Source organism: Trachurus japonicus, chromosome 7, assembly GCF_045865225.1.
Source record: "Trachurus japonicus isolate A0001 chromosome 7, Traja_1.0".
Classification (NCBI taxonomy): Eukaryota; Metazoa; Chordata; class Actinopteri; order Carangiformes; family Carangidae; genus Trachurus; species Trachurus japonicus.
Genome location: NC_140913.1, coordinates 7,765,619 through 7,783,753, shown reverse-complemented (window position 1 = coordinate 7,783,753; position 18,135 = coordinate 7,765,619). Strand labels below are relative to the sequence as shown.

At 41.6% G+C, this 18,135-nt stretch overlaps 2 protein-coding genes across 2 annotated transcripts; one reads left to right on the top strand and one right to left on the bottom strand.

Annotated features, from left to right (window-relative positions):
* Positions 1-1,694: 1,694 nt before the first annotated feature.
* cfap126 (cilia and flagella associated protein 126) lies at positions 1,695-5,221 on the bottom strand. Its single transcript, XM_085783077.1, has 5 exons — positions 5,149-5,221; positions 4,971-5,033; positions 3,232-3,306; positions 2,939-3,139; positions 1,695-2,054 (listed from the first exon to the last, which is right to left on the bottom strand). Exons 1-5 carry the CDS (start codon positions 5,173-5,175, stop codon positions 1,815-1,817), a joined length of 606 nt encoding a protein of 201 aa, XP_085639203.1. The 5' UTR covers positions 5,176-5,221; the 3' UTR covers positions 1,695-1,814.
* Positions 5,222-5,977: 756 nt separating this feature from the next.
* On the top strand, positions 5,978-13,554 carry ccnq (cyclin Q). Its single transcript, XM_085781018.1, has 5 exons — positions 5,978-6,334; positions 7,143-7,326; positions 8,198-8,330; positions 8,704-8,922; positions 12,196-13,554. Exons 1-5 carry the CDS (start codon positions 6,214-6,216, stop codon positions 12,283-12,285), a joined length of 747 nt encoding a protein of 248 aa, XP_085637144.1. The 5' UTR covers positions 5,978-6,213; the 3' UTR covers positions 12,286-13,554.
* Positions 13,555-18,135: the final 4,581 nt, after the last annotated feature.

Here is an 18,135-nt window from a genome sequence, read left to right as displayed (position 1 = left end):
TGCGAGGGTCATGTTATCCAACATTTAATCCATGCACCATTGTGGCTAAAGTATTTAAAAGGGTGTTGGGGAAACAACCATTTTTAGGTGTTATGAACACATTTATTTGTTGTAGCTCAGATAAGGTCCAGTGAAAGCAGCTTTTGGAGAGGAACTGTTCCAAATGTTCCCATCAGCCTGCATGCGGAGGAGGAGGTACATTTTAATCTTAACTCAGGAACATGCAAGATGAACCTTTTGCCACAAATTAGCAGAGCATATTGTTTCATGTTCTGTATCTGTACTGCACCGAAACTTGAGGCCCTCAGCCCAAGACTGGCCGTTAAATATTCACATCTCTCTGGTTTCTTATACTGTTGTCTGACAGCCACAACATTTTCTGTGTTATTATTTGGTATCTTTAGGCCAAGAAACCCGGTGAACATGGGGCCAGAGTAAAACAAACATGTGGTCCTTGTATGGGCCACAGTCATTTTAAAATCTGGTAGCTAATGTTAGTTCAAGTCTACCATACCAAACCTGTGCCATTATCTCTTTGTGATATCTGATAATTATGGACTGGTTTCTCTGCGTCACTCTGAGACAGGATATTCCTATTTTAGCTATAGTGCACAGGTGGAAGAAGGCAGTTCTAGTGACATGCTTTATGTGGGAGTTGAAGGATAACTCCTGGTCAAAAATGACTCCATGGTTCTTCCAGATTGTAAACGGAATTAGATATTATATTGTAGTTGAAAGTGGCAGTCATTTTTCAAAATAAAAGCAAAATGCTTTGTTTTATGTTTATGTTGAGAATTAAATAATGTAATACAAACGTAAAGGGAAAAAGGTCTATCAGTAGAAATGGTGGTATTTAATTGTTGTAGCTTTTTTTCAGTATATCAAAATTAACTCTCTTTTTGGCATCTGTGTGGTTGAGTGTCAGTGTGTGTTGGAGATCAAAGTAGATCCATTACCTGTTTTAATATTGATTCAATCATAATTTATTCACTATGTTGTATGATCTACAAATAGCCCCTAAGTACTTTTATTGCAGTAGAAGACTCTCTGCACTCCTCCCGTTAGCAACGCCAGCCCATAGCCCTGCCCAGAGATTTACAACATACATTGTTGTGAATGGACCCAAAGAAACGGCCTATTTTCGTGGCCTAAAAGAGGTTTTACCTGAAAAAAAAAATACACAGTTCCATTGTTCGCTATAATATAATTTTTTCCAGGCCCTCAAAGTGGAGGAAAAACGCAGTTTTTATTTGGAGCTAACCAACTGCTGATCGGCGGGCGCTAACCCTGGGCGGAGGGATACGTGAGTTGGTTAGGTCCAAATAAAAACTGTGTTTTTCCTGCACTTTGAAGGGCTGGAAAAAATTATATTATAGCGAACAATGGAACTGTGTATTTTTTTTTCACATAAAACCTCTTTTAGGCCGTGAAAATAGGCCGTTTCTTTGGGTCCATTCACAACAATGTATGTTGTAAATCTCTGGGCAGGGCTATGGGCTGGCGTTGCTAACGGGAGGAGTGCAGAGTCTTCTACTGCAATTAAAGTACTTAGGGGCTATTTGTAGATCATACAACCCCACTTTAAAAAAAATGCTACTATCCCTTTAAGTAGCCTAGTATTAAAGACATTTTTTCTTCTCTAACGACCTTATTGACTTTTCATGAAGTACAACATTGAAATAATTGCAGCCATGTTAAAATCAGTGGAAACTGCATTTATTGTTGTCATTATTTTCATCCAACAGACTGGTCTTTCTGTGTGTTTCTGAGTCTCTGCCTCGAGGACGACGGTGTTGCTTTTTCTGACACACTGCTCACTGGTCTCCTGTTGCCGGTGGTTTCTCTTCAGCCACGGAGCACTGGCCTGATGGACGGTCTGCCCCGGTAGCCTGAGTAGCTTGATTGTCCTCTGCGGGCGGAGCGACTCCAGCTCCCTGCAAGTCCTGGTTTTGGCTGGCAGTTCTCTCAGCTCCGGTGTTGGGACGGCTCTGCGATGCTGGTCGGGCCTCAGCTGCAGATGGGGAGGCACAATCCTGAAGTATGTCTGCACTGGTCTGAAAGACAAGAGAACAGAGATCATGGCAAAATATGATGATGGGATCACATTAAGTTATTTCAATCAAATCACATCTTTTAGAAGAAAATGACAAATACATTTCTGAGACGGAGTTAGTAACACAGAGTACTTAGCTAATTTATCCTCCCTAACCTTAGATCATTTGTTTGGGTGGTCTTTCTCATCCATGGAGGGAAACTCCACATCATGGCAGACAGAGTTTCAACTCAGCTGACCCCACCTGAGAGGCCCACCACCTGAAGGCATTGCATATTTCTTGTGTGTTGTGTGAAAGTCAAGCCTGTAAACCCTTATTGTTCAGGAAAGCATTATCTTGTTTTGTGTGTGTGAATCCTTTAACCCCCCCACACCCCTTTGCCCACAGCCTCTCTGTTGAATAATGCTTGTTTTGATTTATTCTTCTCTCTCCCTAAAATTACATTTCATAAAATGCATTACTTTTAATATGAGTTTTGGGGGTAAGAAATTGCAGTTTGTCTTGTCTCAGCACATATGCATACAGTATATTATGTAGCTGTATTGTTGGGAAACATGCTGTATTTGTCCTGTAGCTAGTAACTTTACTCTGTCTTTGAGTGAAGATGATGAGTCCTTTCTCTGTGGGGTGTTGGTCACTGCTGAGTTTCACCTCAGAGGACACATCTGTCAGGTTTTACCTTGAAACAGTAAAAGCTTGACAAGAAAAACTGGGTCATCCTGAATATTATAGTTACTGTAATGTCTGACATCCTGTAAACAACCACTGAAGGAAAACGGTACGAAAACATCTCACAAACTAGTAAAGCAAGGTATGAAGAAACTAGTGCATATGAATCATGTGTGCATTTGTGTGTGTCTCTGTAAACAGACGAGGGGACAAACCTGCTCGCCAACATCCTGCAGCCTTTCGGAGTTTTTGCTGCAGCTGCGTGTCTGAGATTTTTCAGTGCATTGTGGGTCAACACCCCAGGACTTCAGCCTTTTTAGACCCTCCACTGAGCGGCCTGTAGGGTTGATGCGGTGGACCGGGATACGAGCCGGTAGATCCCAGGTCCCCTTAAAGTCTGGCCACGCACTGCCACTCTGTAGTATCACAGACACACACACAAGAGGGAGTGGGTTTGTAAAGTTACATTTTTAATTAAAAGAAAAGCTGAAGGATGATATGCTCTAACCTGAGCTACTCCTGGGAGCAGATGTCCTCTATCGTTGGCAATGAAGGTGGTGTGACCCCTCTGTGCAGTGGGTCTCTGCATACACACGTACAGCCGCATGGAGCAAAACATACAAACACAAATGATAATAATTGAGATAAATTAAATGACTGGACTACCCTTGGTCACATGATCCACCTAGACGTGTGGTATTCGTGCACATTGTAAGGTGTATGACCTGATGAAGTGAACATTCTGTGCGTGTGTGTGACTACTGCAACACACCTGTACTATAGCTGCCAGAGTGAGTTTGAGGCCTCTAGCACGGCAGATGTAAAATTCCCACCACACAATTATAATTTACCACAGAATGACTCCTTTGAGTCCAAGGGAAAAAACAGTCATTTCAGTTTTCATTTCTCATATGATGTTTGATGACGCTATTAAAATGAAAATGAAAAATGTTGGACACAATGCTCAGTTGTAAAATTAATGATATGCTATTATGAATAATTTTACCCGATATTTCATTTATGAAATATATGTTCAAGTCACAATTAAAATGTAATTTTCCAACAATTTAAGAATAAAAACAGCACTTTGAATAAAACATTTTGCCTTAATTGACCTGCCACAGCTACACTGTGTTCAAAAGGCAGCATGAGAACTAGCAGCCCTACTTTATTGCATCTAGACCTACATTTCTTCAAGTTCTGAGTGCTTTAAATGGAAATGAAAATACAGGGGCACGTGAAGGGGGGGTGGCAGCCTGGAGCACCTGCCCCTTTGCCCCTTCATGCCCAAAGTGCCCTTTTGTCGCTGCCTTTTTTCCTCTTCTTTTTTGCATGTGTAGCCTATGTGCGTGAAGGCCTGCCTGTGGCCCTTCAAGAACATTTAACAAATAATGATAATAATTGAGATAAATGAAATGACCGGACTAGCCTTGGTCACATGATCCACCTAGACATGTGGTATCCGTGCACATTGTTAGGTGTATTGTTAGGTGTACCTGACGAAGTGAACATCCTGTGCGTGTGTGTGACTACTGCGTTACTACACACATGCACCCTATAAGTTATAGCCGCCATAGCCTAGACTAGAGCTAAACGAACGGCTGTGTAGTGAATTCTAGTTGGTTGGTGTCATTGTTCATGTAGCCTAGACATTGAGCTGTGTGTAAGTCATGTATCACTTCGGTGTGAACTGTGTCAATTTCACATCAAGGGGATGTGGTTTACCTGCCGGATAGAAGCAAATCTGTGAGAACCGTTGTCAGCTGAAAATCTCAGGTCATGTCTGCTCTGATTACTGAGCAGTGTAAAGCTCAAGCATGTATTAATATCTGAAAGTAGGCTACAGCTATCAAGATACAGATGGGGCAGAAGTGGCGGAAGAAGAAAGTGTGGCCTGAAAGAGGCTCATGAGAAGCAGAGGAAGCAACCCTTTGAAAGGCTGGTCCAGGCCAAAATATTTTAAAACATTATTTTGATTGTGCTCACAAGACCAGTTTCACACACTCCAGCCATTCTTGCCATTACAATTATAGGAACATCAGTCAGTAGGCCTACTAAATGTACCTCAATGAGTTTATAGTAGGTGTGTGAATGATCAACAATATTATTGAAAATAGAGGGGCCCCAAATAAAATTTAGCTTAGGGCCCCATGGAGGCTTGGGCCGGCCCTGGGCTTCTATAATGTTTTGAAGCTACTAAGCAATGTGGACAGGCCTGCAGGACAGGTGTCTGACTCTGTAGCCTACCTCTTTGAAGCCCTTCGTCTCACACCAGTTCTGCAGCCTCTGCGACCTGAAGGCGCTGTCATACTGATGATGGATAGACAGTGTAAACCAGGTTATGCGTGAATGCGTGAGCAAAACATAACAAATAAAATAAAATGAACTTAACGTTTTCCAACCTGGAAGCAAACTTTTATCTCACCTGATTTGCTGAATAGCTGGACGACATCTCTGCATCTGCCTAAAAGCGTCTGGGCAAAGTCCTTCTGGGTCTGTTTTTGTTGACTCGTTGCATAGCAACACGACCAAACCGACTGTCCTAAATGGCAACTGAGTAGCGACCATACATGGGGGAACCTTACACCTGAAGCTGATGAGTTGGTTTGAGTCCTTTTTTTTCTTTTTTTTATCAATCATGTGTCATGGTGTTGTCCTCCAATTTACTTAAAAAAAAAAAATCTAACCGGAACTTGTTTGATTTGATAGTGACTGCGGAGGAAAGCATACAATTTTAAGATCTGTCGTTTAAAATTACTTTTATTTTCTTACACTTTGCCTCTGTTAAAACGACATTTATTTTTTAAACATTTCACCGGAAAACCAACTGTTATTCTTCCGGTACCAAACGTCTTCAGTAGCCGTAGACGTCTGGGTTGCCAGATCCGCATTTTTCCCGCGGAATTGAAATACTTTTGTAGCGCTGTAACTGGTTGATTTTTTTTTGTCTGCTACTTCGGCACACGTAAATAACATGAATAATATCTATGAAAAAGAAATCAGAAAGTAAATAAGTCATTCGTGTAGACCAAAATGCTACCAAACTGACTCAAGATGACAGAATCGCCTACTGCTACGGTGTTAAGGGATACCTGCTTTTAATGCTGACACACTTAATATTCACGATGATATTTTGTAGGTATCACGATACGGTAGGTAATGACTGTAATGACTGCTTACTAGCAGCGTATGTGCCTGACCAGAGGCATATTTTAAGTTGTGGCATTGGGCTGTGTATGTCACACAGATCTGGCAACCTTGAGGCATGTATGCTCACAACGGAATGGACTGGTAGCTGGTAGTAGTAGGAAGGTGCAGAAAACACAACAGTTACACCACGTTTGTTTTCTAAAGTAGTTTATACTTAGTCCCCGTTACACTAGCAGGCTGATGGTGTTGTTTGCTCGCTGGTTGCCCTCTTGTTGACTATCGAACCAGGGTTTCATTGTGCTATACGACGTTTGATTCTCCCGCTGATGCTCGATGAGCTATGGAGGGAAATGGACGTGTGTGGCAGGCGGACAGGAGAGACTCCGGCCCGGACACAGAGTCCGAGTCCGGCCGGGACACCAAGACACACTTCCGCGTCTGTCGCTTCATCATGGAAACGGGTAACTCACAGGAGGCTGTGTCAACACGGTTCTTACATTCCTACTGGATGTTAGACTGATTCTCCTCAAAAGAAATGTGCTCAAAATGTCTTAGTTTTAATGTAATCTGGTGGGTAAATACACTTAAAATAGTCTTAAATATTCACATCTCCTCAATTGAAATACATTAACATTACAGTTCACACACCTGCTGAAAAATAACTTAAAGGGATAGTTCAACATTTTTGGCAAATTCGCCTATCACCATAATCCTTATAGTCATAGCAGTAGGTTCATTACCTTTAATTATCGGTGCATGTTGTTTTGAGATCAGCGGGGCAGAGACGTGAGCTGCTCAGCGAAAACAATGGACGTGAATGGTACAGGTCCCCTGTCCCTCATCAAACTCATCAAATACACAATCCAACAACTCCAAAACACTCTGTGGACAAGTTGTGTTCTTTTTACAGTCTATGGTTGTGACCTGCACATTCACCACACTTTTGGAGTTGTTGGATTGTGTATATGAGTTTTGGGACAAAACAACATGCACCGATATTTAAACGTAATGAACCTACCACTATTACTGTATGGCAAGCAAGTTACCAGCTTTGGTCTTGTTGATTATTTACTAATATGTACTCTGTTGAGAAGAAAATCTTTTACTTATCATAATTACTGAGTTTGACATTTGAGCCATAATGATACTAATCTTGGTCCAGAAGTCTGAAGTGACTGAATAGGATAATGGAGCGAAACCCGCAGTATATGAATATGTTGAGTGTACTCTCAGTTCAAGTATTGGCACCTGCTCCCTCTGCTGTCTCAGGGGTGAAGCTGGGGATGCGCTCGGTGCCCGTGGCCACAGCCTGTGTGCTGTACCACCGTTTCTTTGAGCGTTGTAGCCTGCACGCGTATGAACCTTACCTGGTGGCCATGAGCTGTGTTTACCTGGCCGGCAAAGTGGAGGAGCAGCACATCAGGACCCGTGACATCATCAACGTCAGCCACAGGTAACATGCAGGATGCTGCCTGAAGCTCATAACTGCTGTGAGAGGTTGTGAGTGAGGGTCATGTCAACTAGTTTGAAAATGAGAAAATATTGGATATGATTCAAAAGAGTGTGATGAATTTGTTAGTTATGCACTGGCAGTATTCAGATCTGGATGTTTGCTTCAGGTCATAATGTAAACTGAACCTACATCCCAGTCTCAGGTCATGTGAACTCTGGAGCACAATAAACGGTGATGAGGTCATCACCTGAACCACATCTGACTTTATAGGAAGATTATAAAAACCACTGCTGGGATTAAACATTGACATTATCCCACAAAAACTGATTTATAAACTCTTCCTGAGTTAAAATATTCTTGCTGTGTTGTTTAATATGAGCATGTTTTCTTTGCATTATTATTATTCAAGTTCTGAAAAGACTTGATATTTTTTGTTATTTAGACTAGTTAAGTCATTTTCAGCCAATAAAAGCTCTAAATGACAATATCTTTATTTCAATTTTGGGAGAAATGTTGTCAGTAGTTGATGGAATAAAACAAAACATTTTTAATTTAATTTTACTCAAACACATACCTATAAATAGTAAAACCAGTTAAACTGATCATATATATATGTATAGTTTTATGTACTGTATGTCGTCCACTGTCTAAAACAGTAGGCTATATTTACCCCACAAATAGTCAGAGTTAAATGCTGTGTTTACTGAAGTGGGTCAGCATCATGAGTGTTTTACTGCAGGATATGTTGAAAAGAGCAAAAACTTTTCTTTCTTTCATTTTGTTTATCACTGCTTTTACGTCTTCACCTCAGATGCTCTCCACCTACTCCTCCCTCACCCTCTCCATCTCTCCTTCCGTTCCTCCCTCGCAGGTATTTCAACAGTGGCAGCGCTCCTCTAGAATGTGACAAGGAGTTCTGGGACCTGAGGGACAGCGTGGTGCAGTGTGAGCTCCTCATCCTCCGACAGCTCAACTTCCACGTCTGCTTTGAACACCCTCACAAGGTAAGGTGCGTTTGTGTGCACGTGTGCGCATCCCTGTCCCCGCTGTTTAGTGTTGAGCCTCCTTGTCGGCCTCTGTTACCGTCTGATGTTGTCATGCTTGTCCCGCTGTGTTTGTGTACAGCCGCTGTAAAAATCGATTGAAGTGGTGTTTTCAGATATTAACTGCAAGTGCTGCGTCACCTTCCCCCGGCTGATCTGATCTTTTTGCTTTTCTAATTTCACCCTTTTATTTGACCCTTGGGATTCACTGATCCAGAAACAGTGAGTCTCCTGTGATTGGCTGATCGCCCATGCACGCATTATTAACCTCCTGTCTAAACGTAAACGATGACACTGAATCACAGTTTGACTTCCTCTGTCTCTCTCTCCTCAGTATTTACTCCACTACCTGTTGTCTGTGAAGTCGCTGGTGAACCGCCACGCCTGGTCTCGAACCCCCGTCGCTGAGACTTCTTGGGCGTTGCTTAGAGACTGTTACCATGGAGCCATGTGCATCCGCCACAGACCCCAACACGTCGCCATTGCGACGCTGTACCTGGCTTTGAACAGCTACGGCGTAGAGCTTCCTGTTGGGGAGAGAGAGTGGTGGCAGGTGTGTGTTCGTGTTTTTTTGTTTTTTTATTGTGTGTGTGTGTGCATGTGAGCTGGGAATTTAATGACTGGACTTTGAAATGCTATATAAAGTTACAGGTTTTGGTAAACGCATTGGCAGATAGACACAGGCTAACAGTAGCATTTATCTTAAATCATGCCTGTGGCTTATAATTAAAGGTGCCATATGTAAGAATGTGGCCAAAAACGGTTACTGCAGTCAAATTCAAAACACAGCGATCTCGTTTTATCTCCCAGCCGTAGCGGCAGCTCAGTGGAAGCAGACTGAGGCTGAAATGCCACTGACGCCGCCGTGACTAGGAGAGAGGGCTAGGTGGCGCAACATGCCAACACGTAAATTCAAAACATAAACATGATTTGCAGTCTGCAAAAAAAGATTTTTAATGTGAATACTCTGGCTGTGCTATTGTTGTTGGTGAGTTCATCATGTTATATGAACATTATTCCTGAGTCTCTGTGACATATTAGGAGGATTTTACGGCCAGTTGCTTTAGATTTCTTACATATTGTACCTTTAATTTAATTTAATTATTCACCAACATTCACATTTTTAGAACTTGTTAGAGATGAAAGCAGATAATCAGTCATTTACAGAGCAGTGATGACACGTGAATCATTCAGCTCACTTCAGTTTGTTTATTTAGGTCTTTCTTATTGATAGTTATAGAAGCTACATGTAGAAAATAAAATATAAGGTTGAAGCTATAGCTCGTAACACCTTCCCTCTTTGTATTGTCGTGGAAATTTTGGTTCTGCCGGTGGAGAGTCAAAGAACAAGACTGGAGAGGTAGCATGCAACCAAGTTTATTCTCTATAGAGAAGGGAACAGTGCTCAGTCAGAACTACACAGCAGACAGCAGTTTAGAGTAGTGCAGCCAGAACAGAGATTGCAGTCACTTCTTATACCCCACTTTATGACTCTGGTTACTTCATTACTACAAGCACTGGCTTCCCCAGGCCATAAAACAATTCAACAGATGTGTTACTCAACAAATGTCTACCCCAGTTGTTGTTTTTCCTATAGGATCAGTTAGTAAACAAGGTTGTACGTGGGTCATCCTCCTTCCTCTGTCCCCTGTTCATTGTAGTCAGTACACAAATGTCTCCTCTAATGGAGTTAACAGGATTGCTACAAAGTTTGACTACAACCTCTACAAAGACTACGTTGCTACTTATTACAAGGAGAATACCAATGTCAGCTAATTTTCCACCACATGTGAATCAATAATGTTCTCACCTCCAGTCAGTGTATAGTGAGAGGAAATTGAAGGAAGCAGAAGAAGACACTTATATTAAAAAAAAACATTGTAAATAACAAAATCAAATTTATATTAATTTGATTTTGACTGCAGTGAAAGTGCTACAGTAACTAGTTGGCCATGTCAAAACTGATGATGGAGAGAGAGAAGACGTGACGTGGTTTAGGTTTAGAGAGCTACAGGTTTGAACTTCTAACCCTAACTCCAGCTGCAGGGGTTAAAGGTCCTGCCATACACAAGCCTTTCACTGCTATTCACTATTAATCAAAGCCTCCTCTCCTCCTCTGGAATATGCTAAATACTAAATTTCTGACTGGCTTCAGCAAACAAAGCCCCGAGATGAGGTTACTGTATCAAGACATTAAAGGGATAGTTCACCCAAAATTCAAATTGCACTCATTATCTACTCACCCTCATGTCGACTAAGGGCTGGGAGAAGTTTCAGAGTCCTCCGTGGCTTCTCTGAGTTACAGGGGGTCTCGGCGTAGCAGTGCATGTCCATGTAACGGTTGCAAATGGATACCACTTTTCTTCGTAACAAAAAGACACACCAAAAAACATCCAAATACCTCCATGCTGCTCGTATGTAATGTCCGTCTTGTATTGAAGGCCCGAAATGCGATTTGCGCCAACGTCAGTGCGATTACTGACGCTGGCGCAAATCTCGCGAGATGTGGACGGACCAGGAAGAGGAGCTTCGAGAAGCTTCCGCTACAAACAAGCTTGAAATATAGACTTATTTAATTTTTTTCGGAACAATTTCGCATTTCGGGGCTTCAATACAAGACGGACATTACATACGAGCAGCATGGAGGTATTTGGATGTTTTTTGGTGTGTCTTTTTGTTACGAAGAAAAGTGGTATCCATTTGGACATGCAGTGCTGCACGGAGACCCTCTGTAACTCAGAGAAGCCATGGATAACTCTGAAACTTCTCCCAGCCCTTAGTCCACATGAGGGTGAGTAGATAATGAGTGCAATTTGAATTTTGGGTGAACTATCCCTTTAACTTCAATAATGTGGCGTTATTATAAGATGATGCATCAAGGAAGCACATAACATAAAAATGAGATTTTCTTTATTTTCCAAATGATAATTATAATATTTGAATATGAAAAATATTTGGATCCAAATCATTATCTGTGCCTTTCCAAATACATTTAAGATTCAGGCACATCATCTGTGACCTCTGTAAGAAGCCGCAGAGGTTTCCGTTTGTAAAGCAGCTGCTGTAGTGGAGGGTGATTTGCCTCAGAATACAAACACCAGGAACACGCTTCATATTTTTCGATGATACTGGACAAGAAATTGTGCCAAGTTAGAGAAGCTAGTGGATCCAGCTTGCTTGTGTTGTTCGTATCTTGTTTTTGCTTCCCCCTAGTGGCCAAAAAAATAAATAAAAATCAAAAATCAAAGCAGGTTTTTAAAATTCCCAAAGGCCTTTTCCTTTATGCCCTTCTTCTGATACAGAGTGCAACATTTAAATTTAGATGAAGGTAAAGCATCTGCGTAATGCAAATAGAGTCATAAGGGAACTGTCACAGTCTGATGCACACACACAGACAGACAGACAGACAGACAGACAGCAGTTGTTGCCTTGCACAGATGTTCCCTTGCTTTTAGGGTCATGCCAGCAGCAGCAAACCGAGTGACGCCGTCCAGCTCCAGCCCGGCTTCAAAGCAGACGTGTCTCATGTAGGCGTTAGGTATTAATTGAAGGGTGGTGGCAATTATAGTTTTCCATTGTCAAGCAGTTTCACAAATGAGGTCTCTTTTGTTTGAGCTGTGATTTTATAAGTCACTCCATCCGCATGCAAATGGAAACAGGTCTGGATTTGTTCTGGTTTTCTGCTTCAGTTCTAAGGGCAATAAAATCTAGGTCATTTGAAATGGTGTGTGGACCTTTGATGTCCACTGTTTATTGAGGCCAGGTGTGTAGCTCAAATCTGTCTGTGTGTGTGTGTGTGTGTGTTTGTGTGTGTGTGTGTGTGCAGGTGCTGTGTGAGGATGTGACCAAAGCAGACATCAACGCTGTGATCTCAGACCTTCTTCAGCTCTACGACATGGAGGCCAAGTGTATCTAAGGGACTCAGCCGCAGACCTGCACAGAGGAGACACACGGGAGCCGTTCTGTCTGGGTGTGTTTGCTTGACTCTGTGTCATCGCGGCATGAATGTGCGTGCTGCGTTCGCTGCATGTAAGGGTTCAGGTGCGTTTGTCTGTTTGTGTGTGTGTATGTGTGTGAGAGAGAAAGAGAGAGAGAAGTACACACTGTATTGCCCCAGTTAGTCTGTGAGCTGTGACAAAAACACACCTGCATTACTGACTACTGCCACCGGGGGGAGACGTTTCTGCTCCTTCAGCCCTGCAGAATACTGATGTGCTGTGGACTCCATCATCATCACCATCATCATTAACACCAGGCTTCACAAAAACACCTCCGACACACACACAAAACATACTGAACAAATGCCTCTATTTGAATATAAGCTCAATTTATTAAATAATTCACCAATATTTCCTACAAATGACTGAAAAAGCAGAGGAATATAATGACATCAATTTGATATCTGCCATTAAATTATATTTTCCTAAGGCATTTGTTCATTCAGAGAAAACTAGCCAATAATAAACCTGTAGTTGAGGTGAAGTCTTAAATGCCTAATCAGCAACCAGATAACTTCACACCGCATAAATCTACATATTAACAAGGACAGTTAGATTTGCTCTGCTAATAATACATGTCCTCAATTTATTAAGATACACATTGTAACTCATGTTGACATTGCATATTATTGCATAAAAAAAGCTTTATGCATTAATTGGCTCAATGGCTTCTTCATCACACACAGTTTGTAATTTTAAAATAACAGGGGACATTTGCTGTATGAGTGAGACAAATGCTTTAGATATTTGCTTTACGTATGTGTGGATTGTGTATTCAATTCAAGAAACTTCCCTTGTCCCTATGGGGCAATTTAAAAGGCAAATAGAGTAGATGTCAGAACACACACAAACACTGAGACAAACTGTGCACATTAAGAAAGACCAAATTCAAACAACAGTAAAGGTGCAAATAAAGTAAATAAATAACAAAGACACATTTAAATGCCACATAGTACACACTCAGATAAAAATGTCACCATGTGCCCATCCTGTTCCAAGAATATGTTTGGTGATGTTAGTTCATATGTTTTTCTATATATTACTGTCTGTGAATCCCATGAAGTGATCAAGACCAACAGTGTATTGGCAGCATTGCAAGTCTGTCTGTGTATCAAAGGCAGTTGTATCATGTTCCTCTGAGCCACAGAGCATTGTTTTTTAAATCTATTAAAAATACATCAATGAGACACACTGTTGCTCTGGGCGACTCGTTCCTTCATCACCATGAACACACGCTGTAGTTTGTTTTGACTCAATGCTACATCGTTCTGCCGCCCCGCATATTCACTACAGCACCAAATTGTGGATGAATGCGCTGCTGGAAATAGTCCCCTTAACAAATGTACCATTTCCTCCTGTTTGACTATGGAGAAAATAACTTTCTAATCTTATTTGGTGCGATACATCTTTGCAGAGTTGATTGGTTGTTGATTAGTGGCCAGGTGGAATCTGGACCCACTCATCCTCAGTGGCTCTTAAGTTGTTGGATATTGGATATTGGCAGGAAGTTGATGTGCAGCCTGGCCAAACACGCAAGATCTGTGGAATAGTTTTGTGTGATAAAACAGCACATCATTAAAGTCTTAAAATCTTAAAGTGGCCTTGAACTGTTTCCAGAACAAGAAACACGTGATATACAGAGATGATATGCCACGTCTGTCAGCTGGGTGGATGATGGCAAAGGAGAAGTGCTCAATACACAGATGTAAACACATTTGTGGAGGAAAATCTCCAAGAAATAAAGTCTGTATATGCAAAAAAAAAATTTAATTCCTTGATTTCAACAAGATCCGACTGATGTGGAATTTTTGGCGCAGTATTGACAGTAGAAAAATTGTTATTAATCAGCCGATATTCCTCGTGTTTACATAAACACACTTTCTTTTTTTTGCAATGATACCTCAGATGTGGTTTAAACACTTGGAGCTACAACGTTTTACTGTTTTCTTCATAATAGCATCAGTGCAGCACTGCGACGCATACACCAATACTGACACATCTGAGAAATACTCAAATCAGATGGCCCTACGTTGAACTAATGAAAAGTGGCAGTGAAAATAAAAATGCCTTTATATTTGTGTTTTTTTTAAAATTGAGATGTATTTAAAATAATAAAAAACTAAAACATCGTCACCTTTATATTTTCAGACTGAGCTTTGCTCGTGGATAAACTCACAATTAGTCCATCTGTGAACACGCCAGTGGGAAGCCGTGTGGCAGCCCAGAGCTGAAAGCCCAGGTAGCCCGGAGGTAGCCCCGGCTCGCTGCGTGGTGCGTTTGGCCTGAGTGGAGAGTTTGGGTGATGTGAGGACACATCGCCCTGATTTTTTTTTTTTTTTTTTTCCTCCTCCTAACAGCGAGAATGTTTTAGGGGAATGTAAAGAAACAATGTTGTGACAGTGGAAGCTGAATGAGTCATGAAAAGTCAGCCATCACTGCTGTTTATCATCACAACATGTTTGACTTGTCATGTCTGTGAACACTCTCTTTACTGTACAAAGCCTCTCAGACCTGGTATTTTTAGAAGGAGAGTGTTTTGGCGTTTTTATTTTATTTATTTATTTTTTTGCATTTATCTTGTAAAATCAGGTCTGCCTATCTCAAATATGTGTGTGTTTCTGTGTGTGTGTGTGTGTGTCCAGGATAAAGGAGTCACAGTCACATGATCAACACTGACACATCTGAGTCTCTCTTTCTGTCTTTTCCTCTTTCCTCCTGCTTTCGTTCTGCCTCTCTTCACAGGACATGAGACATTGCGTGCATCCTAATAGCATCACATGTTATACAATATTCTTCCTGACACATTCTCTCCCTTCTCATCTGTCACTCTCCTCCAACTCCCAATGTTGTTTTTCCCTCCCCTCCCTCCCTTTTGTAGCTGCTGGGGAAGAATCTGGTTTGTCTCTTCATTTGCTCCATCCCTGTCACCATCTCTCCACCTTTTTTTTCTGCCCTCTGTCCTCTCTGTCCCCCTTTCTCACCCTCTCCCTAATTCCTCATCCTCCTTCCACTTCATTCCTCCTGCTGTTCCTCCTCTGTGTCTCCCTCTCTCTCCTCCTTCCTCTGTCTCCCTAATGTTATATTAATAATGGAGAGGCTGCGTGTTCAGCCAGACTCCATGAATTAACCATCAGACGGGAAGGAGTACTGAGGGAAGGAGTTGGAGGAGTGAGGAAGAAAAAAAGGGAGCATGACATGGATGGATGAGGGGTGGAGGGGATACAGGAGCGGGGAATGTAGGGGTGAGGAAGAGAAAAAAGGAGGTAAAGAGGGAAAATTGCAAGTGAGAGAGGAGCTTATCTTTATATCACACTTCAGTGCTCTCCAGCCTGTTGTGATCGCCTCTCCTCTGTACTCTGGGCTTCTGATCTGCTTACACATCACTTCAGCCTTCACTGTGGGCTTGAGGGGAAGTCAGAAGGTCACACACACACGACCAGCTGTGCGTGTACGTTTCAGTGTACATGTGTGTTTGCATCGAAATGACAGTTTGGGATGTTAATATTGTGTTAGGCCCTGCAGTCTCAGAGCTGAGTGCCCTTGAACTGATAAAAGCTCTGTAGCCGTCAGCCTCAGACCTATTAGACATCAACTCAGCGCTCCTAAACACTCTAAATGCCTAATGCATAGACAATAGATTTAAGAGAGCAAGTGTGTGTGTGCGTGCGTGTGTGAGTGTGTATCAAGGGTGGAGCAAAAAGAGCAGTCTGCATGATGTAAACAGTAAGATGAAAAGATGGATGGGTCAGCAGACAGACGGCATCAAACCATCAGTCAAAAGTCTATCAAGACCTCTCTGGATGCAACCTTTCTGACCGGTAACATTAATGCAAAGCAACAGAGATTGACCGGTGGAGCTGACATTGGGAGTTTGAAAGCCCCTCAAAACTTGTTTTCAGATTTTCAAATGTGTCTCAAAGGATACTTTCACTTTTGATAAAGTGAAAGTATATAAAAGTGTCAAAGCATTAAGTTCACGCATAAAACAGACACAGCTCATATAAGGAAACTGAGCCTTAAAACAGGCCAGCAGGACTTCTGTAACTTTGTGATGTCATGACCCCAAGCCCCAAGCCCCGCCCACCCATCTGGATCCACCATGCAAACAAGCAGTTTTGATTTCTCAAAGTGTTAACCTGGAATTTGCTGTACTTTGAGTACATTACAATGAGCAAATCAAAAGAGAGGCTTAGAGCCATCTCATCTGATTGGTTACTACTGACCTGTTGGTACTGGAGCTCCTGAGAGAAGCCTGAGAGAGGAAATGTAAAACTACAGTGAGATGGTTTTTGGTTCTTAAAAGCACAAATATATGTTCCAATGGATGGAAAGAAGAGTGTAAAACATGGGACCTTTCACATTATCAATACAGAACCTAAACCTCTCAAGGAAATGTAAATTGAACGCTGTATAATCAAATAATGTACATGTAAATCTTTGCTTTATACAATATGGGACCTATTAGGAATCAGAGTGATCACAGTTAATCCCCAAAATACAAATGTCTACTATTTCAAATGTGATGGCAATGCATCAAATAGTTGAGAGATGTTTTACTCAGAACCATAAATGTCAACCTCATGGTGTCAATAGAGGAAAAGTTGGGCTATCACCTAAGTCAAATAACATAGTTTGAAAGTGTCTCTCCAAAATGTCATGGTCATCCCCTTTGTAGTTGTTGAGATGCAGTATTTCTGTCTGTATCAAAGAGCCATGCAGCTAGCCACATCAGAAAGCCAGTTTACATTAGGTTAGCGTTGGCTAATTCAAATCAGTTTAGGCTAAACAGGTTAAAACACTTGAATCCGACCACACCCAGCAGTGATGTCATGGTGCACTGACACTCTCTGGAAGACATCACTGCAGTGAGGTGAAGCAAAACAAGACTCTGATCCCAGCTGTGAAGTCACTCTGTAGTATGGACACTGCTGTGAAGGAGTCTGCTATCGTAACATGAGAGACTTATTGCACCAAAAATCAACCTCTGCCATCTTCACATCACCACAGTGCTACTGCTCTCCACCCTCAACACTGCAGTGATGGCTGCTCCAGTGAGTTCAATAGTGATGTAATTAGGATGTTGGTAGCAGGACTGGTATCGTGAACAAAGTTTCACTTCTCACATTCAATACAGTGAAATCCACACTGCAGAAAATACCCCTAGAGAGTCTTGAGATGTAGTTTCCCTGATATTTCAAACTGACCCCATATAGTAGGCTATGTGATGAAATCTGGACTGGACATGCTCCGATCACAGCGTTGTAAGATGTGACATTAGAGAATATCCAGATATACTACCGATTCAGATCCAAATCCTATATGTATAGGCTTTATCATGGCTAAGATGGAACTAACACAGTGTCTGTGCTGATGTCTAAACGTATAGTTGATCCGCATTATATCCTCTATGTCCTACACACCATCACCTGGAAAAGAACCTCTTAACCTCAGGGGAAAACACTCAGTGCAGCTCTTTGGCTAAATATTTTATAGGCTACATACTGTATGTGGATTATATGAAAGAATGCAAATAACAAACCAAAGATACCACTGTCTATGAGATCTGTCTGAATCTATGAACATTCTGAAGCTCAATTTAACAAAACTATGTTTTTGATCAATAAAGTTCCTCCACTTTGTCTCCTTTCATATGCATTAAATTTCAAGAAGATATTTTAAAGGAGACATATTATGCCCCCTTTTCACGAATTAAAATAGTTCCCGTGTCTTAAAGACATGTCTGTGACATGCTTCGGTCAAAATATCAA

Bases quoted from the DNA above. Each gene is read 5' to 3' on its own strand.
- ccnq (XM_085781018.1), top strand. From the start codon at position 6,214: ATGGAGGGAAATGGACGTGTGTGGCAGGCGGACAGGAGAGACTCCGGC. The intron at 7,327-8,197 runs GTAACATGCAGG...CCTCCCTCGCAG, and splicing joins ATCATCAACGTCAGCCACAG to GTATTTCAACAGTGGCAGCG. The intron at 8,331-8,703 runs GTAAGGTGCGTT...CTCTCTCCTCAG, and splicing joins GCTTTGAACACCCTCACAAG to TATTTACTCCACTACCTGTT.
- cfap126 (XM_085783077.1), bottom strand. From the start codon at position 5,175: ATGTCGTCCAGCTATTCAGCAAATCAG. The intron at 5,034-5,148 runs GTGAGATAAAAG...ATCCATCATCAG, and splicing joins CCAGCTATTCAGCAAATCAG to TATGACAGCGCCTTCAGGTC. The intron at 3,307-4,970 runs GTAGGCTACAGA...GTGTGTATGCAG, and splicing joins AGACGAAGGGCTTCAAAGAG to AGACCCACTGCACAGAGGGG.